Genomic DNA, 26,323 nt, shown 5'->3' with positions numbered 1-26,323 from the left:
CTGTGTGTTAGGGTGGGGGTAGGATCTAGCTGTGTGTTTGGGTGGGGGTAGGATCTAGCTGTGTGTTTGGGTGGGGGTAGGATCTAGCTGTGTGTTAGGGTGGGGGGTAGGATCTAGCTGTGTGTTAGGGGGGGGGGGGGGTAGGATCTAGCTGTGTGTTAGGGTGGGGGTAGGATCTAGCTGTGTGTTAGGGTGGGGGTAGGATCTAGCTGTGTGTTTGGGTGGGGGTAGGATCTAGCTGTGTGTTAGGGTGGGGTCTCACACCCTGCGTCTATTTGTTCTGTCCCCTGGTCTAGACGGGGCAGCTAGTGTTCTGCCCTTCTCATCCAATCTGTCCAGCTACGTCCAGCTATGTCCAGCTATGTCCATTCTGTCCAGCTATGTCCAGCTATGTCCATTCTGTCCAGCTATGTCCAGCTATGTCCAGCTACGTCCATCTATGTCCAGCTATGTCCATTCTGTCCAGCTATGTCCAGCTATGTCCAGTCTGTCCAGCTATGTCCAGTCTGTCCAGCTATGTCCAGCTACGTCCATCTATGTCCAGCTATGTCCATTCTGTCCAGCTATGTCCAGCTATGTCCAGTCTGTCCAGCTATGTCCAGTCTGTCCAGCTATGTCCAGCTATGTCCATTCTGTCCAGCTATGTCCAGCTATGTCCAGTCTGTCCAGCTATGTCCAGCTATGTCCAGCTACGTTCAGCTATGTCCAGCTATGTCCAGCTATGTCCAGCTATGTCCAGCTATGTCCAGCTATGTCCAGCTATTTCCAGCTATGTCCAGCTATGTCCAGCTATGTCCAGCTATGTCCAGCTATGTCCAGCTATGTCCAGCTATTTCCAGCTATGTCCAGCTACGTCCAGCTATGTCCAGTCTGTCCAGCTATGTCCAGCTATGTCCAGCTACGTCAAGCTATGTCCAGCTACGTCCAGCTACGTCCAGCTATGTCCAGCTATGTCCAGCTACGTTCAGCTATGTCCAGCTATGTCCAGCTATGTCCAGCTACGTTCAGCTATGTCCAGCTATGTCCAGCTATGTCCAGCTATGTCCAGCTACGTCCAGCTATGTCCAGCTATGTCCAGCTACGTCCAGCTATGTCCAGCTATGTCCAGCTTTGTCCAGTACCTCTTCGAGTTTGGTCATAGATTTTGTATGACAAGTCAAGTTTTCATTGAGGTGTTTTCTTATTGTCATAGGTTTTGTATGACTGCTCAGGTTTTCATTGATGTATTTTGTTCTGTTGGTCCAATGTAATTTGAAAACTGCTCTACTGTAAACCTTCTCTAAGTCCAGCAATACATGATAAAAAAGTTGACAGTATAGAAGGTGTCTTACATGTTGCTGTCATACAACCTCCTGTTGTCCAGTAAACTGTCCGGACACACTAGCCTGTGATTTGACCTCCTGTTGTCCAGTAAACTGTCCGGACACACTAGCCTGTGATTTGACCTCCTAGTGCTTGCCCTAATATTCCTGACACCCATTCAATCCACCACCCCCCGCCCAGCTCCCTCGATTTAAATTACCACCCCTTACATCCACAAAACTAATCCATTTTCGTCCTAGCCCCCACCCCTAATCCCACCACGCTATTAAAGACCCCCTCCCTCCCCATTTTCCATCCCTCACGCCCAACATTTAATTGTCCGCTAAATTGTCCCTGCCTAAATATGTCCCCCCCCCCCCCCCAACTTAACTGTCAGCTGTACCCTCCCATCGCGTGCCCTCCATCTCGCTTCAATTTTCCCTGACCCACAGTTGTCACCCCCCCCCCACCACTAAAACTAAAACTTTGACCCCCCCCCCCATGTCCCCCACCCCACCACATGTAAACCCCACCACTAAAACTAAACCTGTTGACCACCCCCCCCCCTGATGCACCCCCCCCCCCCTTCCCTCAGTAAAACTAAGCCCACTGATTGGCTCTGTTACTGTGCCGTTAACTACCCCAGTTCAAAGACCTGGAGCGTTGGACTTCTTTTTAGGTCAATTATCTGCCCCCCCCCCCCCATCTAACAAATCGCCTAACACCCGCTCTTCAAACAATCTCAACCCCCCACCCCACCCCCAGCGACCGACGAGTTACTAACAATTTAAACAGGACGAGCACTATGTCGTGTCGGGACTCACAGACTCACGAGCATGAGTGTACATCTGGACATGCGCTCGTGATTTCTTCATACGTCGGCACGGTGACGTCATACTTAAGTTGGTGATTTTTTACGTCATATCTTTATCTCACCGTCTCACCCATCTTTATCTCACCATCTTTACCTCATCATCTTTATCTCACCGTCTTTATCTCTCCATCTTTATCTCACCATCTTTATCTCACCCATCTTTATCTCACCCATCTTTATCTCACCCATCTTTATCTCACCATCTTTATCTCACCATCTTTATCTCACCATCTTTATTTTACCCATCTTTATCTCACCATCTTTATCTCACCCATCTTTATCTCACCCATCTTTATCTCACCATCTTTATCTCACCCATCTTTATCTCACCCATCTTTATCTCACCCATCTTTATCTCACCATCTTTATCTCACCCATCTTTATCTCACCCATCTTTATCTCACCCATCTTTATCTCACCATCTTTATTTTACCCATCTTTATCTCACCCATCTTTATCTCACCCATCTTTATCTCACCCATCTTTATCTCACCCATCTTTATCTCACCCATCTCTATCTCACCATCTTTATCTCACCCATCTTTATCTCACCCATCTTTATCTCACCAATCTTTATCTCACCCATCTTTATCTCACCATCTTTATCTCACCCATCTTTATCTCATCCATCTTTATCTCACCATCTTTATCTCACCATCTTTATCTCACCATCTTTATCTCACCATCTTTATTTTACCCATCTTTTTCTCACCATCTTTACCTCACCCATCTTTATATCACCCATCTTTATCTCACCATCTTTATCTCACCATCTCTATCTCACCATCTTTATCTCACCCATCTTTACCTCACCCATCTTTATCTCACCCATCTTTATCTCACCATCTTTATCTCACCCATCTTTATCTCACCATCTTTATCTCAGCATCTTTATCTCACCATCTTTATTTTACCCATCTTTTTCTCACCATCTTTACCTCACCAATCTTTATCTCACCCATCTTTATCTCACCATCTTTATCTCACCATCTTTATCTCACCCATCTTTATCTCACCCATCTTTATCTCACCATCTTTATTTTACCCATCTTTATCTCACCCATCTTTATCTCACCCATCTTTACCTCACCCATCTTTATCTCACCCATCTCTATCTCACCATCTTTAACTGACCACCTTTATCTCACCCATCTTTATCTCACCCATCTTTATCTCACCCATCTTTATCTCACCCATCTTTATCTCACCCATCTCTAATATCTCACCATCTTTATCTCACCCATCTCTCTCTCACCATCTTTAACTGACCACCTTTATCTCACCCATCTTTATCTCACCCATCTTTATCTCACCCATCTTTATATCACCCATCTTTATCTCACCATCTTTATCTCACCCATCTCTATCTCACCCATTTCTATCTCGCCATCTTTATCTCACCATCTTTATCTCAGCCATCTTTATCTCAACCATCTTTATCTCACCATCTTTATTTTACCATCTTTATCTCACCCATCTCTATCTCGCCATCTTTATCTCACCCATCTTTATCTCACCCATCTTTATCTCACCCATCTTTATCTCACCCATCTTTATCTCACCCATCTTTATCTCACCATCTTTATCTCACCCATCTTTATCTCACCCATCTTTATCTCACCCATCTTTATCTCACCATCTTTATCTCACCCATCTTTATCTCACCCATCTATATCTCACCATCTTTATTTTACCCATCTTTATCTCACGCATCTTTATCTCACCCATCTTTATCTCACCCATCTTTATCTCACCCATCTCTATCTCACCATCTTTATCTCACCCATCTTTATCTCACCCATCTTTATCTCACCAATCTTTATCTCACCCATCTTTATCTCACCATCTTTATCTCACCCATCTTTATCTCATCCATCTTTATCTCACCATCTTTATCTCACCCATCTTTATCTCACCATCTTTATCTCACCATCTTTATCTCACCATCTTTATTTTACCCATCTTTTTCTCACCATCTTTACCTCACCCATCTTTATATCACCCATCTTTATCTCACCATCTTTATCTCACCATCTCTATCTCACCATCTTTATCTCACCCATCTTTACCTCACCCATCTTTATCTCACCCATCTCTATCTCACCATCTTTATCTCACCCATCTTTATCTCACCCATCTTTATCTCACCAATCTTTATCTCACCCATCTTTATCTCACCATCTTTATCTCACCCATCTTTATCTCATCCATCTTTATCTCACCATCTTTATCTCACCCATCTTTATCTCACCATCTTTATCTCACCATCTTTATCTCACCATCTTTATTTTACCCATCTTTTTCTCACCATCTTTACCTCACCCATCTTTATATCACCCATCTTTATCTCACCATCTTTATCTCACCATCTCTATCTCACCATCTTTATCTCACCCATCTTTACCTCACCCATCTTTATCTCACCCAACTTTATTCCACCATCTTTATCTCACCATCTTTATCTCACCCATCTTTATCTCACCATCTTTATCTCAGCATCTTTATCTCACAATCTTTATTTTACCCATCTTTTTCTCACCATCTTTATTTTACCCATCTTTTTCTCACCATCTTTACCTCACCCATCTTTATCTCACCATCTTTATCTCACCATCTTTATTTTACCCATCTTTTTCTCACCATCTTTACCTCACCCATCTTTATCTCACCATCTTTATCTCACCATCTTTATTTTACCCATCTTTATCTCACCCATCTTTATCTCACCATCTTTATCTCACCCATCTTTATCTCACCCATCTTTATCTCACCCATCTTTACCTCACCCATCTTTATCTCACCCATCTCTATCTCACCATCTTTAACTGACCACCTTTATCTCACCCATCTTTATCTCACCCATCTTTATCTCACCCATCTTTATCTCACCATCTTTATTTTACCCATTTTTATCTCACCATCTTTATCTCACCCATTTTTATCTCACCCATCTTTATCTCACCCATCTCTAATATCTCACCATCTTTATCTCACCCATCTCTCTCTCACCATCTTTAACTGACCACCTTTATCTCACCCATCTTTATCTCACCCATCTTAATCTCACCCATCTTTATCTCACCCATCTTTATCTCGCCATCTTTATCTCACCATCTTTATCTCAGCCATCTTTATCTCAACCAACTTTATCTCATCATCTTTATCTCATTACTGTCAACAGATATGAAGAGATCTCATCACCAATCTCAGAGTGAAGCGTCCCGTCCCTCCCCCGACCCATCCCCGCGCCCCATCGCCCCCAGTGCCCCCTCACCCCCACCCTCTAATAACCCTAATCACCCTCGCGCCTCCTCTCATTACATCTCGCGGTGTCGCTCTCGTCTCTATCGCTTTCTTTGAATTTCACCATCTTATTCCTCAATTTCACCCCCTCCCCCCCCCCCCCCTCCGCCATCTTATTCCTCAATTCCATCCCCCCTCCTCCGCCATCTCTGAATTTCCCCCTCCCCCTCCCCTCCCTGTCAAATTAACGGTGAATTCGTCCAAGGCAAGCGATAAAAAACGAGATGAATCTATGCCTGAGGGGAGCAACCGTCTGTTTAATCATAGCTACCGGCACTAGTCAATAGATGGAGTTGTGGCCCCTGGTTTTTTCTAACTCGGAATTTTGGGACGACGTCGAGGACAAGAGGCGCTCAGTGCGTTCAGCTGGGGCGTTAAACTGGGGCGGTAGGGCGTTAAACTGGGGCGGATAGGGCGTTAAACTGGGGCGTATAGGGCGTTAAACTGGGGCGGATAGGGCGTTAAACTGGGGCGGATAGGGCGTTAAACTGGGGCGTATAGGGCGTTAAACTGGGGCGGTAGGGCGTTAAACTGGGGCGGATAGGGCGTTAAACTGGGGCGTATAGGGCGTTAAACTGGGGCGGTAGGGCGTTAAACTGGGGCGGATAGGGCGTTAAACTGGGGTGGATAGGGCGTTAAACTGGGGCGGATAGGGCGTTAAACTAAGGCGGTAGGAAGTTAAACTGGGGCGTATAGGGCGTTAAACTGGGGCGGTAGGGCGTTAAACTGGGGCGGATAGGGCGTTAAACTGGGGTGGATAGGGCGTTAAACTGGGGCGGATAGGGCGTTAAACTAAGGCGGTAGGAAGTTAAACTGGGGCGGTAGGGCGTTAAACTGGGGCGTTAAACTGGGGCGGATAGGGCGTTAAACTGGGGCGTTAAACTGGGGGGATAGGGCGTTCAGCTGGGGCGTTAAACTGGGGCGCATAGGGCGTTAAACTGGGGCGTTAAACTGGGGCGGATGGGGCGTTAAAAACAGGAGCGTTAAGGGCTACTAACGTTGAGGCGTGTGTAGTGGGGGCGGGCGGCCACCTAGCAGGGATCTGACAGGGGTCGCCTAGCAGGGATCTGACAGGGGTCACCTTGTGTCTTTAGTTTGACACGAGTTCATGAATTTATAAAAATTGTCTTCATCGGTCTCTTCCATCTAGCATGCATGTTGAAGACGTGACTTGTGTCTCAATGTGTCTTCATCTGTCTCAATGTGTCTCGCTGTGTCCTGTCCCGGCATGTTTGTGTAGAGGACAACCTGGCCATACATCTCCCCCCCCCCCGACACCATCACAAAAATTATTTACACCCAGAGCTGACCCGGGCCATTCGATAGAAACAAAAATGTTTTTGTACTGACCTCGACCTCGACAGCTGGATAGGGCAGAATTAAATTTAGAACTTTGGACCGTGGTCACTGGACCGTGGTCACTGGACCGTGGTCAAAGATCGTTACAGACAGCATATCTCTTACTTATCCTAACACCTTACCCTATACATCCCTATACCTCACCTCCTTCCCCCCCCCCCCCCCGGGTAATCTTACGATGCGGCGTTGGAAATTATCCGGTAATGTTGGCATTAAAGTGCATTAAATTAATGTTTTATCTTAATTAAAAGTTTAATTGACAGAAAATTAGCAACAATTTGTAGATCTAAATATTTTTAATAAAGTCGTGTATACAAAATAATTAGCAAAGCAGCATTTTAAAATGCAACTAAAATCAATCTATGCACATTTTAAAATATATTGTATTAAAAATAATATGGCGGCAAATAAATGATGATTTATAGTATTTTCGGTGGTTTCTGGAAAGGTGTGATAGACTAAGCTATGTTTTTACAGTTTTTATTAAAACTTCTGTACATTTCGGAATAAAAACCGACGCTATATCGTGAGATTACCCCCCCCCCCACCACCCCCCCCACCCCAAGACACCAACCCGTTCTTCTTGCACTACAATCAAACACTCTATTTCTGCCCCCACAATATATCCCACCACACACTATATCCCACCACCAAAATATATCCCACCCCCACAATATATCCCACCCCCACAATATATCCCACCCCCACAATATATCCCACCACCACAATATATCCCACCCCCACAATATATCCCACCCCCACAATATATCCCACCACCACAATATATCCCACCACCACAATATATCCCACCACCACAATATATCCCACCCCCACAATATATCCCACCACCACAATATATCCCACCATCACAATATATCCCACCACCACAATATATCCCACCACCACAATATCCCACCACCACAATATATCCCACCCCCACAATATATCCCACCACCACAATATATCCCACCACCACAATATATCCCACCACCACAATATATCCCACCATCACAATATATCCCACCACCACAATATATCCCACCACCCAATACCACACAACCTCCCAACTACCTGACCCCCACACTTCAGCCCCCCACCGAACCCCACCACATCCCCTCTACTCGGCCAACCTCATGACCCCAACATCATCAGACCTGATACACCGAGTTAGTCAAATGTCCTGTGAGGATAGACATGGCCGCTATATGCTTGGACAGAATGACGTAACGCTTGGTGTCTGTCCGTGAACTATAATACAGTTGATAAATGACACACGTACGTGACAAATATAGATGACTTATACATGATATATGCATGACAAGTTAGGATGACACATAACCACGACAAATAAAGATGACATATACATGATAAGTAGACCTACATATGACACATATCCATTTAGTTTTAATGCACCTGTCTAAAAGCACACCTGTCTACAAGCACCTTGTAATTGAAATATGAGGCAGTTTCTCATCAGTCTAGATCTCAGGTGCAGGGGGGGGGGGGGGTGACGCTCTGCATGTATTGTCCATTCGTCTGGGTCACTGTCTATAATGTCAAGGTCACCGAATGGCGATATTTTCAAAAGTTGAAGAATCTTAGTAACATGAAAATAAAACTCGTGTTTTTTTTTTTTAATTCTCAAATTTTTTTTTAAAAAGTTGATTACTTTTTTTTTATTTTTCCGAAACGAATTTTGTCTACCTGTTACATCAGTGCAGACGTGAAATCGATTTGCCGCCCTTTGTACGACGTAATCTTTTTTTTCAGCTTGCATATTTTTATTTTTAAACAAAGAAAGCAGCATTTGAGTTTTAAAAAAATAAAGTAACCTTACACTCGCATAAGCTCGTGAGTGATAAAGTAGTTTTGGTTTCAAGTTTAAAACTGGTTGAAGTTTTAATCAATGGTTGAAGGTAGATGACGTCATACAGATGATGATCTAATGAGGAGGGGAGGGGGGTCATAAATCACTTGAAACATGGGGGGAGGGGATTTTAATTTTGTTTTTGTTATAGTTAGGGTTAATTAAGTTAATTAAGGTCGCTGTGTGATATTAGGTGACACCTTTCACTGAAATCTTAAGACAGGAGGTCTTCTTCTGTGTGACCGTGTGTGACGTCAGTTCTGTGTGACCGTGTGTGACGTCTGTGTCACGTCTTTGATGGCTGACGTCCAAACGATGACGTCGTTTTTTACAAAAAATAGACTTGTAAAAGACCACTTCAAATGACTTGAATGGTAAATCAAACAGGAAGTGTAAAAAGACCTGATTTTTGAAGACATGACATCTATATGACATCTCGTCTTATTGTGACACTCACTGTAAAAGACTTCATTGGTAAAAGACTCTATTTGTAAAAGACTTAAAATATTCGACGTGTGAATGACTCGATAAGACTAGTCAAGGACCAGAAGTTGAAACGAGCCCAGCTACTGTGACCCCTAGTGGCCCCTGACCCCCAAAGTTTGCTTTCGTCTGCCGGCCAGAAGTTGAGGTTTGCGCGTGTTTGATGAGCAGGGCCGGGCTTCATTAGGGTGGTGTGTGTGTGTGTATGTGTGTGTGTGTGTGGGGGGGGGGGGGGTTGGGGTGAGTATTGTCAACTTGTCACATCACTTCCTGTTGTGTCAATACCAAGTGCCTACGTCACTCCCCTTCCTGGGAGGGACGGGAACGTTATTAGTGACCCAGTCAAGGTCACCGCTGTACCACGTGATCCAGTAACGAGTTACCCGGCCAGGCGTGAAGCGAGTTACACAACAATGCGCCAACAGGGGAGACTAGGCGATAATAAAATTTATCCTGCCTGCAAGGGGAGATAATTTAAAATGCCTCACTGTTGGCTCTCCCGTTAGATAGGATGGTAGAGGGAGGCAACCCAATGGAAAATTGGAAGAAAAAAAAATTTGTAATTTTTACAATGGATGATCAATACAGAATATTGAATGGTCAGTCTGAGACAACAGAATGACCAGTGTATTCAAGGTAATAGTCAGTATATAACAGAATGGTCAATGTAGGAAAGAAAATGGTCAGTGTAAAAGAATGGTCAGTTCGATTTAGACACATCTGTCTTTCTACACTAAAAAAAAAGCGTCGATGTAATGTAGGCTGTCGTATGTAACAACCTGTCTTGTAGCTGGTGTGGGTTCGAGTAGGGCAGAGATTTAACAAAGAGTTTTTTTATTTGATAAAAATTATCATACAGGTAGATAATAAGGTCGACGATTTACGAAGAGAATATAAAAAGAAAGACCCAACGAAAGCACTTTGCCTCCAAGTGTTCAGGAACGGCTTGCTGATTAAACCCCGTGGTCTTCAATCTTCGATGCTCAATTCCCCCCCCCCCCCCCCCCCAATCAGTTGTCTCAAAACCACACGCTCTCAAAATAACCCAACACCCAACTCCACAAATTTAAGATCCATCGGAACCCACCACCCCCCTTTTCGAACCCCCACAACCAGGCTATCACTCCTGTACCTAACTTCCCCCCCCACCCCCTCCCTCCTGTACTTAACGTCCCACTACCCCCTCCCCATCCCCACTCCCTCCATCCTGTACTTAACGTCCCACTACCCCCCTCCCCACCCCCTCCCTCCTGTACTTAACGTCCCACTACCCCCTCCCCACCCCCTCCCTCCTGTACTTAACGTCCCACTACCCCCCTCCCCAACCCCTCCCTCCTGTACCTAACGTCTCACCCCCCACCCCTCCCTCCTGTACCTAACGTCTCACCCCCCCACCCCTCCCTCCTGTACCTAACGTCCCAACCCCACCCCCTCCCTCCTGTACCTAACGTCCCAACCCCACCCCCTACCTCCTCTACCTAACGTCTCACCCCCCACCCCTCCCTCCTGTACCTAACGTCCCAACCCCACCCCCTCCCTCCTGTACCTAACGTCCCAACCCCACCCCTCCCTCCTGTATCTAACGTCCCAACCCCACCCCCTCCCTCCTGTACCTAACGTCCCAACCCCACCCCCTCCCTCCTGTACCTAACGTCCCAACCCCACCCCCTCCCTCCTGTACCTAACGTCCCAACCCCACCCCCTCCCTCCTGTACCTAACGTCCCAACCCCACCCCCTCCCTCCTGTACCTAACGTCCCAACCCCACCCCCTCCCTCCTGTACCTAACGTCTCACCCCCACCCCTCCCTCCTGTACCTAACGTCTCACCCCCCACCCCTCCCTCCTGTACCTAACGTCTCACCCCCCACCCCTCCCTCCTGTACCTTACGTCTCACCCCCCACCCCTCCCTCCTGTACCTAACGTCTCACCCCCCACCCCTCCCTCCTGTACCTTACGTCTCACCCCCCACCCCTCCCTCCTGTACCTAACGTCTCACCCCCACCCCTCCCTCCTGTACCTAACGTCCCCCCCCCCATCTCCAGTACCTAACGAGTCCTAATATTGTGCCGGGGCCCGACTGACCACTGGCTAATGGAGCGCCTGGGTCATCAGCCAGTTCTTAGGGCCGCCATATCCTCATTTCGCCGCGACCGCGCATGCGTGATGATTCCCTGGTGTAAATAGGTCACACAAATGCGGGTACTTCCGGGACATGAGAGGATGATCTCAATACACCACACCATCAAAACACCACCATCAACCACCACAAACTTCAAGCTGCGCCCAAATAAGAGATTGTTTCGTTAAGTCCAGTCTACTCCCCACTCGATTCCCACTTTTTAAAACATGGAGGTACTTTGTTCATTAAGTTTGTAGGTCGGTCGATTCCTACTTTTTAAATCAGGAAGGTACTCACGGGAATGTATAGGGTAAAAAACAGATTTAGAATACCTTAGGGACACAAGGACGGCACGAGGGAGGCTACTATTGGGGCCGGGGGAGGGGAGGGGGCAACAGGCCTAGGCCCAAGTTAACTAAAATATTCTTGTCGGCGGTCGATGTCTTAGTTCGATGCCCTAGTGGGACAACGTGACCATGTCCTAGTTGGATGACGGGACTATGTCCTAGTAGGGCACCATGTAAACTGCTGTACATTAAAAGACAAGGTTGTCAGAATCAATATAAAATGGCGTGAGGTGAACACCAAGATTCCCATAAAATCTTACCCGCAGCTTTAAAAGACATTAATGACGACACCTACAAAACCAACTGGGTAGAAATTTAACGTCGTTTGGTACACGTTTCATGTGGTTTAGTCGTTGTGTGCACGTTTTACGTGGTCTAGTCGTTGTGTGCACGTTTTACGTGGTCTAGTCGTTGTGTGCACGTTTAAATAAGATACGCATGCGATACGCATGCGCAATGGAGAGAAACTACGACTTGCCTTAGCGGCGATGTTTTCGATGGTACTGCGCATGCGTGTGTTTACAACCGCAGAACCCTAACACCAACCCTAATCCTATCCTTAACCCTAATCCTATCCCTAACCCTAGCCCTAATCCTATCCCTAACCCTATCCCTAATCCTACCCCTAACTTTCATTCTAGCCCTAACGTCCCAACCCCACCCCCTCCCTCCTGTACCTAACGTCCCAACCCCACCCCCTCCCTCCTGTACCTAACGTCCCAACCCCACCCCCTCCCTCCTGTACCTAACGTCCCAACCCCACCCCCTCCCTCCTGTACCTAACGTCCCAACCCCACCCCCTCCCTCCTGTACCTAACGTCCCAACCCCACCCCCTCCCTCCTGTACCTAACGTCTCACCCCCCACCCCTCCCTCCTGTACCTAACGTCTCACCCCCCACCCCTCCCTCCTGTACCTAACGTCCCAACCCCACCCCCTCCCTCCCTAGCCATAGGTCACTGCGCATGCGCGGAGCTATCTTTTGCCGACTAAGTGGAGATGTTGGGGAGAAAAATCTTCTTCCGAGTAGACACTTCGTTTAATTTTACTTTTTTAATCGGTCACTAATTATTGCGATGGTCATTTTTGGCTTTAATATAATAACCATTGCACAACAGAGTGACCATCGCTGGCGACTGTGTGACCACTACTGGCGTCCACGTCCTACCACTGACCACCACTCGCTCAAAAAGGGCTGAATAAAATATGACCAGTAGAATAAAATATGACCAGTAGAATAAAATATGACCTCTAATAGAATTTGCGTGCGCATCTTTTATTTGGCGCGGGACTATATTGACAGTGATAAACACTGATGAAGGGGGCTCAACTCTCGGGAGATCTCGCGGTCACGTCTGATCGTATCGTCACCAGACCACGTGGTCCTGACGTCACATCCACGCTGGACACGAATCCATCAAGCGTGTCGGATCACGTGTTTAAGCAAATAGTTGTAAATGTGAGGTCATTGGAGTCGGTTCTGGTTACATTACGCATGCGCACTGGGGAATGGAGGTCACAACTTTGGACTGAGGGTCACTGTCATACGATTGGTCAATATTGGACCACAAATTTCGTTTTTGGGTTCCAATATCTGAAGTCAATCGATATTTTAAAGTTTATCTTCGTACATTTTTTTTCTGAAAAGTATAATTATCCACGCCCTAAAAATAGAACCATCTTGTGATACTAGGTTGGGTGTCCAATTTTATTATTTTAACTGAATAAAAAATTATTTTAACAGAAGTTTTAACGATTTTTTTTTTAAATTTGGTGTCACCCCTGAATATCACCCCCCCCCCCCCTGAATGTCTGCCCTCGCCAACGCCTTGTCACGCCACTGGAACCAGGCACCCTTTCACAGGAGAGAATTTACCCCCACACCCCACCCTACTCCCTACACACAAGCAACCCCTCCCCCACACCTCCTCATTACCCCCCTCCCCCTACACTTACATACCCGCCTCCATTTTCCCTGTCCAACCAATAGCGTAAGCCCATAACATAAGCCCATAACATAAGCCCATATTTCTCTAACTGAAATCTACGATAACGGCGGCTAGATTTAAGATCAGCCACGGCTTAAGCTAGGATTTGAGATAGCGACGGTTTGTGGCTGGGATAGTGTTATCGGCGGTACTGGTCTAGGAATATGTGGGCGTGGCTTGCGGACGACCAACTAAACCTAATTAATATTAATTGGTGAATTTGTGGGAGTTTTGTTTTTGACGACGTACTGCGAGGCATGATATAAAGACACAGAGAACCTAGACAAGCAGAATGGCATTTTCTGCCTTCTTTTATTCTCTCAACCTTCTCATCCTCGCTTCACACCCCCACCCTCCCTCCACCCAACCTCATTTCTTGTAGTTTAAGCAAAAAATGTATCCCCCCACCCCCCACTACTCCCGGGCTTCTGTGAAGAAATAGACATGTCGCCTCAAGTAGCCATCTTATTGGGCGAATGCCGGTCACATGTGCCGGCAATGCCGGTCACATACCAACCCTGTACGTCACAAGAGATCCCCTCATCAGCGCGGTGCATTGTGGGATGCCGCAATCACCGGAAGCGGCTCACTCGTCGACTGCACATACGTCTAACGGGGTTTTTACGTCAAGGTCGTGACCTTGAATGTAATTTTGGCTTCACTCGGTTGCTGGGTGCTAAACTTTAATCCCTCGCCGTACCTTCAAGTATCGGGCACCATTTTCAGGCGACTCTCTACTCGTGCGGTGATCCGAACACATTTAAAACCCAGTCAGAAAGGACGACTTGTTTTAGAATAGACATTTTAAAATCTTGTCTATTTGCCCATCTAATGTTTATTTTTAACTTCAACTATTACGTTACAGACAAAAGGAAGATTTAAATCACCCAAACAAAATCGATTTTTATAAAAACACTAAAATTGAAAATTGGAGATATAGCCCGGGTGAGTTAATAGAAACAGACAACAGACAGTCGTGGGAGTGGGGCATGGGGGAGGGGGGGGGGGCGGCTCAGCGGTGGAGCTGGGTCAGCTTAAATCAGGTCCCGACATTTTAATAAGACTTGGGCTGCAACATGAGACGAAATTAGAATATCGCTCCAGACATGCCGGCTATGGTTTCAGCACAATACGATAATATACCGGCACTTTTTTAACCAATCATTACATTTATTTGTCTAGATGTCAAAATATCATTACATTTCCTTGTCTAGATGTAAAAGTGTCATTACATTTCTTTGTCTATATATTTTTACGTATGTGTGTCTATGTATAAAAATATGACATTGCAGCCACATATTTTTTGCCTACGTATACATAAATTTCGTCAATATAAAGGAAATCTAGTAAAGTACCACTTCCGGATATCGGAAATCGCTAAATGATACTACACTATAAATCGGGTATACACTTGAAGAATGAAATTTCACCAACCTAACTGAAATAGTACTCAATGGATGATGGGTACACACTACCATATTCAGACAACTACAAAACTCAGGTTTTTCCGACTATAAGAAGGTGTAAAATGGCATGATTGCTCAAAATCTGGAAGTTTCGATTGTCTGCATGTTTACTCTACTTCCTCTACAGGCTACAAGAAAGTCTCGTCTTCCTATCGATCATTAACAGGCTCAGGATTACAGGGATCAACAACCTCCTCCAAAATAAAACACTTTCTAAACCCTCCCCTCTCTACACTTTTGTCACCCAAAAATCTCGTCTGGACAAGAGCCGCCCTACACCACCCCCTGCCGTATAGTCCTGTTGAGCCTCCCTACCCCACCCCCTACTTAAAGACCTGTTGAGCCTCACTAGCCCCACCCCCACCCAAGTACTCACTGCCAGGCTTAGCTCTGGATCCTGGAGTCACGTGGTGCTAGATAAGATCACCGACCCCCCCCCCCCCACCTCACCCCCCACCCCCTCACACCCCCCACGCCAGAACCACGTGAAGCGGAAGTAGTTTTGATGAGCGTCTCACGTGACATCACGAGACGTCACGTGATGAGCTAAAGTAGGTCAACAAATTACCACGATAATAACCCTCGTTTCGATCTAACCCTCGCAAGTTTTATATTTAAACATCTGTGAACGCTCGTGGACCTTTAAATAACCGCCCCACTTTCTCCAGACTTTCAACCAATCGTCTTCCGTTCCAGGTCTATTTTTGGCCTATTGTGTTAGTTTGTCGTTGACCCCGCTTATATAGGCTACTACCCAACAAATCTAAATCACCTGTTAACTCACCTCCTAACCAGGATTCGAACCGCAAACTCCCGTGTGTGTGTGTGTGAGAATAGACAGCCATCTTGTTCCCTAAAAAAAAACTCAGCCAATCACTGTATTCAAATTAGACGAAAACGAAGCCCAAATGTATTTTATTCTTCAATTCGAAAGAAGAGGGTTACAAAAAAAATTTCTATTTTAATCTTGCGATTGGGGACAGGGAAAAAAAAACTTTGAATGATTAAACCTTGAATGAATGGACCCTGCCGGGTGAAAAAATTTATCTGGCTAAAAAATGTTTGCTAGGGTTTAAGTGCACGTGTAAGTCAGATTTCTTTGGCGCGGTTTTTAAAAAATGTAAATAAAAATGTGAATAAAAATGTAAATAAAAATGTAAATAAGATAGAGAATAAAATTTTGAGGAAACATTTCTCTAGCGACCCATCACACGGACGATTGGTTCTTGATTGGTCTAATTGAAACGGATGAGTGAACTCAAGGGAGTAGGGTCTGTTGTGGTCGGCGTGGGGGTGGGGGAGGAGAGATAGTGGGTCATGGAGGTCAGGTGATCTAAAGAGATTTGAGTTTTAGGTACGTGTTAATGGGTGCATAACGCAGTGTATTTTCTTATATATGTGACTACCTACATATATGTGTGTATATTTGTGACTACATACATATATATGTGTATGTTATGTGACTACCTACATATATGTGCGTATGTATGTGACTGCCTACATATATGTGCGTATGTATGTGTCTGTATGTGCTCCACCATGCCTCTATGTGTATGATTATTGCTGTTATGTGTCTGTCTATGTGTGTATATGTTTGTATATGCGTACATCACTGTGTGCTCCTGTATGTGTATGTGTATGCGTACATCAGTGTGTTTGTGTATTTCTTCTTCGTCCTCGTCATTCTTAATATTATTAACATCGGACACGTCATACAGGTCCAACATGGTGGACGAACTGGACGGTGGTCTCCAGATCTGTTGGCACCCCATACCGTTGTATGAGCAAGGTGTATGGGGCTGGGGGCACCCCATACAGTTGTATGAGGGGGGTGTGTGGGGCTGGGGGCACCCCATACCGTTGTATGAGGGGGGTGTATGGGGCTGGGGGCACCCCATACCGTTGTATGAAGGGGGTGTGTGGGGCTGGGGGCACCCCATACCGTTGTATGGGGGGGTGTGTGGGGCTGGGGGCACCCCATACCGTTGTATGGGGGGGTGTGTGGGGCTGGGGGCACCCCATACCGTTGTATGAGCAAGGTATATGGGGCTAAGACTAGACCGCGGCTGATTGTATATGCTGCGGTCCGCAAACATTAGCTGTACCAGGCTGTTGTCGCCTGTACTGAGTCTGGGGATAATGTGTTAATCGTGGTGTGTTAATTTGTAAGCTGTGTCATCTTATGTGTAATTTGGGTGGTGTCAGGCCAAGGTTGAAATTGTTTGCTTTTGATAATTTTTTCTTTTGGATGTAGTGACATTTCTGGCTGTTTATGTGTTGGAGTGTGTAACTTAGTGTATGCGTTTATATTTGTGTGTGGGTGTGTTGTGTGTGAGGCGTGTGCGTGTTTGTGTAGCTATAACAGAGACCATGTTTTTTTTTTTTTTAAATTCAGCTGTCAATTGGTTCCCGGCGATTAGACCACACTGCATTTTTTCTTTAACATTTTCACGGTGATGTTCAGTCTAGCATAAAAGTGTTTTGGTAGACATATTACCCCATATTAAAGAATTCATTTATTTCTGTGGTAAATATTAAACAAAATCAGCGATTTTAATCTAATCCAACTTACACTTTGACCCCTAATTAGTTTTCAAATGTCACACTCCCAGATTGTACCCAGTATGGGTTTAGTACAGACGGCCGTTTGTGTTCTTTATCGTCCGCGTTTTTATTTTCCCGCTAAACGAATTTATCCGCTAGGACTTAATACCGGGTAGGCCTGACTAATGCTATCACCGGCATCCCTTGACGACGAACAATCACGTAAGACGCATCAAGTAACCGGAAGTGAAGTAGATAGAGAATTTACGTGTCACGTGTTCGGCATACGCAGCACTTCCGGTGGAAATATTGACATCGCGAATTTCGTCTGACCCTCTGTTGTGGATTTTTTAATGGTGTGTGTGTGTGTGTGTGTGTGTGTGTTTGTGTGTGTGTGTGTGTAGTTGGGGGGGGGGGGGGGGGTATTCACTACATAATACAATAAATGGCTTTTTGAATAGGAAAATGCCATGCAGATACTAAGCATTGAAAATAATACCGATAAATCCCATATGCCAACCCCAGCCCACAAAATGTGTTAACCATCATGCCAGCCCACAAAACTTGATAACCCCCACACCAGCTTACAAAACTTATGACAACCCTCACACCAGCCCACAAAACTTGACAACCCTCACACCAGCCCACAAAACTTGCCAACCCTCACACCAGCCCACAATACTTGACAACCCTCACACCAGCCCACAAAACTTATGACAACCCTCACACCAGCCCACAACTTATGACAACCCATGACCCACATTTATCTAGCCTCTAAGCACGAGAGCCCTAATGGAACACCCGATATAATGAATAACTAACATTTACCGTACAATTAGATTACTTGTGCGCATGCCATCTTCATTCTAAACAGAAAGCTCGATATAAATATTTGAAGATAAAAAAATACTGTAGACTTGTTCAAATTGAACCAAAAAACGAGAACCTATTTTATTTGGATAATTAAAAGACCTGTTAATTATTTATTTTACTGTAATGAGAAGTAGGATTTTGTTTCTCAGTTTTGCAAGTAGTGGTATCGTATCGCTTTTACATTTTCAACTCGCTAGATGCGATGTGCCAATACCAACATTTTACAGCACCGATGGAATCGATACCTGCAAATATTTAGCTAACCCGTGGGTCGTGGTGAGCAAATAGTGGGGGTGGGGGGGGGGGGGGGCTGCTCCTGGCAGAGCATCGCTGGCACAGACGTGGCGATACGCCTGGGTAGAATCGATACCTGCATTTTGTGTAACTACTGGAGAGGTAGGACACGTTAAAACACAGTTACAACTGTTGTATCCACATCCACATCCACAGGTACACCTGTTGTGTCCACATCCACATGGACATCCACAGGTACACCTGTTCTGTCCACATCTACAGGTACACATGTTTTGTCCACATCCACAGGTACATTACACCTGTTGTATCCACATCCACATGGACATCCACAGGTACACGTGTCATATAAACACAGGTAACACCAGCCGTGATGCAATATGTAGGGTACTATTGTAGCACTTGTAGTACAGAACGGTTCTATTGCTACATTGCTCGCCTGATATGTATCGTAAGGCCATGTTGTACTTCGTCGCGTTTGTTGGTGAATACAGCAAACAGAAATCTATTGGGGCAGGTGAAGAAGAGTTGATGTGATCTCGGCAGGGGGGGGGGATAGGGCGGGTGGTCAGTATATGTCCAACCGCCAGTACTCCCTTTGACCCCAGTGTGTTTAGCCACCCAACGCTCTACTTCTGACAAGTCCATCATTTATCCGCTTGACCACTTGACCACGCCGTCCCGTTACAGGGAGGGGAAGTGTTCAAACCTCCACCTAACTCTTGTCGCACCGTTCTGTGTCCACCATTGTCTGATGTCCTTCCATAGTCAAAAATTAAGAACCAACGATCTAGATTTGTAACAATGCTAGCGTTAAATTAACCTTTAAACTAAACCCTAACGCTAAATTAGTTTTCACAAACCTGCTTTGTGTGTTTCGGAGGGGGGGGGGGTGTAGGGTAAATACAATAAAAAAACCACCTTCCTGTAATCGATTATTGTCGTACGATTATTTACGAGTTATAAGAATCGTTTAGCGATACTACGGGGACGTTATGGATTCGATCCAGCTCGCCAAATGACCGGCAGCTTAATTAAATCTCGAGTATCGGACAATTACCGGACAATGAAAGGTGAGTCTCGTGTTGTTCACGTGACTGACAGCTCATACAAAGGTGGAGTGGGGGGGGGGAGACGGACGTCGTCTGTCAGAGACGCCCCCCCCCCCCCCCACTCATCCGCCACCCGCTGCTGCCCATTCGTTTGGAGGGTCACGAGGCAGGGGCAGACAATTCACTCAACGTATGAACATATTGGCGGGAACCAATCGAGGAGAAATTATTGTTTGCACTCGTGCGAGTGGTGGTGCGTGACGTGTGAACCAGGGGAGATAAACAGATTGATAGAACAGCACGAGATTTGTCCGGACCCTCATCTTTTCATAACTCTTCGCTTTTTTTGTGGTCTGTGTGCACGATTTATCTGCCCCTTTTCACGACTGCAATTTCGGTTTTACAGCAAACTGGAAGTGTTAGGGACGGGGGGGGGGGGGGGGGGGGGGGGGGGGGAGGGATTGTTATTGTTAGGCGCTTTTACAATCTAATGGATTCATCGCTCAATGGCACCATCTAATCCATCTAAAAGTTTGTGGATTTTTTTTCCCACTAAAAGGATGGCAGCGAAATAAAAGTATTGAGTTTGTTTAACTTATTAGGTGGGCGTCATTCATGGGCTTGGCTAACTTTGGGCGTCGTTTAGGGGCTTGGTTAACTTTGGGCGTGACACAGGGGCTTGGCTAACTTTGGGCGTGACACAGGGGCTTGGCTAACTTTGGGCGTGACACAGGGGCTTGGCTAAATTTGACACAGGGGCTTGGCTAACTTTGACACAGGGCTTGGCTAACTTGAGGCGTTATAGATTTGAAAACCTTCGATTTGCGTTGTGACCTTTCAAGTTTGAATGACCTTTATGCGTGATCTACGTATAGTCTCTGGTGCGATGGAGCGAGATCGATGTTGAAATCAGATGGCTTAATAATTTAGCTGGACGTAGTGCTGACCACACTGTCCCTTTATATGCCTAGATCACAGAAACAGGTGAACACTATTTCACCTGCCACGTGGACAACCAGGTGTTTAATAAACTTCCGCTACCGTCCAACTCCTACCCACCCCGTCAAACAACAGAGAAAAACAGCACAATAGACGGCCGCACCACAGACACAATGGACGGCCGCACCACAGACACAATGGACGGCCGCACCACAGACACAATGGACGGCCGCACCACAGACACAATGGACGGCCGCACCACAGACACAATGGACGGCCGCACCACAGACACAATGGACGGCCGCACCACAGACACAATGGACGGCCGCACCACAGACACAATGGACGGCCGCACCACAGACACAATGGACGGCCGCACCACAAACACTTATAGATTGAGAATAGACAGGCACAATGGACGGCCACACCACAGGATAGATTTAGAATAGATAAACGTCAAAACTAAGACTTAGAAAAAAACAACAAAAAACAAAAAAAAAAACACCAGGCTATTAAAATAAATTGCTGGAATCTATAAAAAAATTTCAAGTGTATAATTAATTTTTTCCCTCGCCTAAGGACGTAAAAATGTCAGGCAGCGATTACAAGACTTGGTCTGGGCTGGGGAAAAAATCTGGCACATATGTACCAGGTTTTTAGACTCGTTGTACGCGTATCTGTGGGTAGGTCTGAGAATGTCGCAGAAATTTCATGAGTATGTTTGACCTTGAACTTTGCATTGTTGATTGACCTTGATTTTGTGTAATTCTTGACCGACCTTGAGACACTGAGGACAAGTGATTGACCTTGAATGATTCTGACTTTGACGATGAACTTCCGTCGTGTGATAGTTGACCTTGAACTACGCTCAAGGTCTCTGGTTGACCCTGACCGTACGGTGTTACTTTCTGTATTAAACACTTCAGCTGGACGGCGTGGTCGGGTGCTAACGCGCACAGCCACTAACCAGAAGTGCTGACTGTAACGTTCTACAGCAACAGGTGGGCTCTACTTCATCTGCCACATAGACCGCCAAGTTGGAAAGGATAGTTCTAGTTTTACTTTACTTCGATCAGCTGTTTCGTCAGTTGGTCACCCGACACCCACAACAGACCCAAGATGTTCTCTATCTCTGGAGATAAGTGGAGATAATTTTTGGGTGTATCTTACCTGACCTCTGTATCCTGCCTGACCTGTGACCTCTGTATCTTGCCTGACCGTGTATCACCTCCACCACCCGACACCCTCACCTCCCACGTGATCGAATCCCGTGTGGTAATAACGTCGCCAGTCGATGATGCTGGAATATGCAAAGTCGTTAGCCCCCGCCCCCCCCCCCCCCCCCCCCCCCCCCCCCCCGCATAACCTGGAGGGATCCGAAACCATTCATTTATTGCCTAGAAATTAAATTAGTTAAAAGGTTAAATACATAAATATGTATATGCTATCAGTGGCGGCGCCAATTTTACAAATGGATTTCAACCGTCAAGGTTCTACCCGTGTTTTTATAAGCTGACGTGTCATAAATAACCGTTGTTGTCGTTGTTGTTGTTGTCGATGTTGATTTTGGGATAATCTCTTTAGTTCATCTATTATGTATGATGATATTTTGCCTGAAACTTTGTTCAGAATATTGTTTCTGATTCATACTTGATAATTCCCATTCGTGAGTGATTAGTTTATTTATATTTCCTGGGACTTTTTGTTTCAGCTTCTTGCTTTACGGAGTCAGGTATTATATTTTAGAATGTCTAGCTCTAAAGTGGGGGATAATTTGGCCATAGTTTGCCACGGGCTACCGGCATACCCCCACACCCAGGGGCTTGTTTTTGTGTAACATGTTTTGATTGATACCGGGTGGGTTACACCATACCAACCCAAACACCCCTACCACCCCCCCCCCCCCCCCCGTCCCCCGGGTCAATTCATCTCACAGCCGGCTCATCCACCGGCCAGTGTCCAGTGACGGAGACCTAACGGACAAATGAGATTAGCGCCGGTCGTGTCTCCAGCGGTCCCGTCTTTAACTGGTGCTGGCGTCAGGTCAAGGTCACCGACTCGACCATTTAGAGCCCTCGACAGGGACTCAAATAAAGTATGACTCACTCGCTACAGTCCTGTCTGTGGTACCACCCCCACCCCACCTCAACCCTAGGATGGTCTGTGTCAAATAGAGTCCTTGCAAACACGTGACCTAAATCACGTGATACCTACGCCCGCCGCCACAGTGGTGTACATCAGACGTAAACACAATCAGCTGTTCGCCAGCGCTGGACGTGTTCACCGTATGTAAAGAATCGCGCCCGCGGAAAAGGAAAAATATGTTAAAAAACTTGAACTCTTAGGAATTGAAGATCCTTATACAGTTATTGACAGTTTCGTGGATAATATAAATATGTGGCCGAAATTTCTAAATAAAAATACTGTTAGTAATACCGTTTGCGTTTAGAGTTTAAGTAGACGAAGCTGATCAAATGCAGTAATATATTAGAGGTTATCTACTGTAGCAAACGTGAGACCACTTAACTCCTACAAAACCCACACTACAACGGCTAATATAATCCATGGGTAATAACCAATCTGGGTAGCATGTTATACAATTTAAGACCCTTATAATCCAGCAGGGAAGTAATCAGACACATTAATACTGACGTTCAACCGTCATGATGGCTGCCCCCACCTGTATCTAGCCCACAATAAAACCAAAGAGGTGTCTGCCCTGCCCTCCCCTGAAAATGTCTCACCTCCGTGATACCCAGCCCCACAGAGATAGTATTTCTTATATAATTTTGACCCTCAGGGCCCAGCAGGGAGAACAAAGGGGAAAGTCCCACTGCTCTCCCCTCAACACTTCTCACCTCGGTGTCATGTTATGTCATTTATAGCACACACGGCTTATCAGGGGAAAGCATTAAGGCATTAAGAATCTTAACTCTGGACAGCTACACACTAGTATACTAGCTACACACTAGGTGCCTACTGTAAACTACTAGACTGTAGGCCCTATGTAGACCTGCAATTGTATCAATTGTAGACTGGGTCCATTGTTATTATTCTAAACCATCTCACTTATAATGTTTCTAGCTTGATTTGTTTCTTTTATAAACAATGGATTTAAAAAAAAATTAGCCTAATCATTAACCTAATAATAATAATGTGGTTATTTGTTGTTGGCTGGTATGATCTAGATTGTACTACTAGGCTACAAAAACTTAGTAGACCAATTACTAGATATGAATTTGAATTTAATTAAACTCAGTCCAGTATCAGATACATATTGCTGTAAAAAGACAACAAAGTAGGTAGGCCTTAGTAATTTATTAAAGCCTTCTACTACAATAATATCAACTACATGCTTGTATAAAGTTTTTACAATTTAATTTAAGTAGCAGATTCTAGATCTAAGTCTAGTCATATAATCTATTTCAATTTCAGAAAATTTCGTTTGCAAAAAAAATGATTAGATAATAGAGCGAGATTTTAGATCTTAGAGACAATTAAATGCTTTATTAGGCCTATTATGACTACTTTTGATTTATTATGGGTGTATTTTGAATCGAATGTAGATCTAAAGTAATTAAATTTAAGTAAAGAAGTAGATTCTAGATTCTATGTCTACCCAGCGGAGCCAGGTATTAGGCCTACTATTAGATCTTATTATTCTTATTAGCCTATTACTTTTGACTTTGTCTTTTACTATTAGTATTTGTGAAGGTCGAGCATATTTGTTTTATTAATAGTTATCTTTTATAATTAAAATGAAGTTTATTATTTTACTGTCCTTACATGAAACAAAGTATCGAGAACTGCATTTGATCAGATTCGGCTACTTTAACTCTAAACGCAAACAGTATTACTAACAGTATTTTTATTTAGAAATTTTGTCCACATATTTATTTATACGAAACTGTCAATAACAGTATAAGGATCTTCAATTCCTAAGAGTTCAAGTTTTTTAACGTATTTTTCCTTTTCCGCGGGTGCGGTTCTTTACATACAGTGAACGCGTCCATCGCTGGTGAACACGTCCAGCGCTGGCGAACAGCTGATTGTGTTTACGTCTTGTGTACACCACTGTGGCGGCGGGCGTAGGTATCACGAACGGACGTGACGTCATATGAAAGGACTCTATTTTCACGGTTGTCACATGATCTTAGCGTTGGGTTAAGTGCGCATGCGCTAATGAAAGCACGAGCTCCCAGATAGGAGACAGTGATCCTCACACGTGAACGGGAGACATTCTAGACTAGAGGTTCTCAAAGTGTACAGGATATCAGGTCACACAGACATTCTAGGCCAGAGGTTCTCAAAGTGTAAAGAGTAGCAACTCAATCGCAAGCATGGTCATGCTTTTAGGGGATTTAGTGGCTAATTTTTTATGTGGACACTGTAGGACTGGACAATATAGGACTGGACAATATAGGACTGGACACTAGGACTGGACAGTAGGACTAGACAATGTAGGACTGGATACTAGTACTGGGCAACAATGCTATTTTTAAAGATAAAGAAAATTTATCATTATACTTTAACTTTAAATGTTCTATGTAATCCTTGGTTCGCTGTTGTCCTATTTCTGTAAAACTCTAAGAGTCTAGAGCTATAGACCACTTGCCCCACCCCCCCTCCAACCCCACCCCCTCATAACTCCACCTCTCCTGCCCTCCCTATGTGGGTAGCCTTTCACAAGTCAAAGACTAAAGTCGATATGTTTTAATCTATTATTTATCTTCAGTTATGATTGCTTCGGTCTTTACAGTGGCCGTCTGGACGGTCACAGATTACTTTGGTCTTTGGCCGTCTATTTGGTCACAGATTGCTTTGGTCTTTGGTCGGCTAGACGGTCACAGATTGCTAAGGTCTTTGGCCGTCTAGACGGTCAAGATTGCTTCGGTCTTTGGCCGGCTAGACGGTCACTGATTGCTGCGGTCTTTACAGTGGCCGGCTATTTGGTCACAGATTGCTTCGGTCTTTGGCCGGCTAGACGGTCACAGATTGCTGCGGTCTTTGGCCGGCTAGACGGTCACAGATTGCTACGTTTTTTACAGTGGCCGGCTGGACGGTCATATATTGCTGCGGTCTTTGGCCGGCTAGACGATCACAGATTGCTGCGGTCTTTGGCCGGCTAGACGGTCACGGATTGCTGCGGTCTTTGGCCGGCTAGACGGTCACAGATTGCTACGTTTTTTTACAGTGGCCGGCTGGACGGTCATATATTGCTGCGGTCTTTGGCCGGCTAGACGGTCACACTTTGCTGCGGTCTTTTGCCGGCTAGACGGTCACAGATCGGTCTTTATATTGGTGTTTGGTGGACTCTACTCTACCATGCCATGTGACGTTCACTGCCCAGCACCGTATCTATGCCATATGCCCCTTACTGTGCTGTAAAACACTTCTGCCCAGTGCCGTATGCCCTTCTTTTATTTACATGTTACATGTTATTCACTCAAACAGCTGCCGTCCCCTCACCCTCCACACCCATCACCCCCACCCTCCTCACCCTCCACCCCCATCACCCCCAACCTCCCGCTATTATTTTTGTAGCAAAGACGTC

At 45.3% G+C, this 26,323-nt stretch overlaps 1 protein-coding gene across 1 annotated transcript in view; it reads left to right on the top strand.

Annotated features, from left to right (window-relative positions):
• The first annotated feature begins 497 nt into the window (after window positions 1-497).
• The window catches only part of LOC131943509 (basic proline-rich protein-like), a 70,364-nt gene continuing 44,538 nt past the window's right edge, over window positions 498-26,323 (top strand). The window contains exon 1 of the mRNA XM_059303667.1: window positions 498-1,134. Coding sequence (XP_059159650.1) covers window positions 498-1,134 — 637 coding nt within the window. The remainder of the gene's footprint in view (window positions 1,135-26,323) is intronic.

The sequence above is a fragment of the Physella acuta genome, unplaced genomic scaffold, assembly GCF_028476545.2.
Source record: "Physella acuta isolate Inbredline_101_S28 unplaced genomic scaffold, ASM2847654v3 ptg000457l, whole genome shotgun sequence".
In the NCBI taxonomy this organism is placed as follows: domain Eukaryota; kingdom Metazoa; phylum Mollusca; class Gastropoda; family Physidae; genus Physella; species Physella acuta.
Note: the sequence above shows the minus strand (reverse complement) of the source record. Positions and strands in the feature narration are given on the sequence as shown.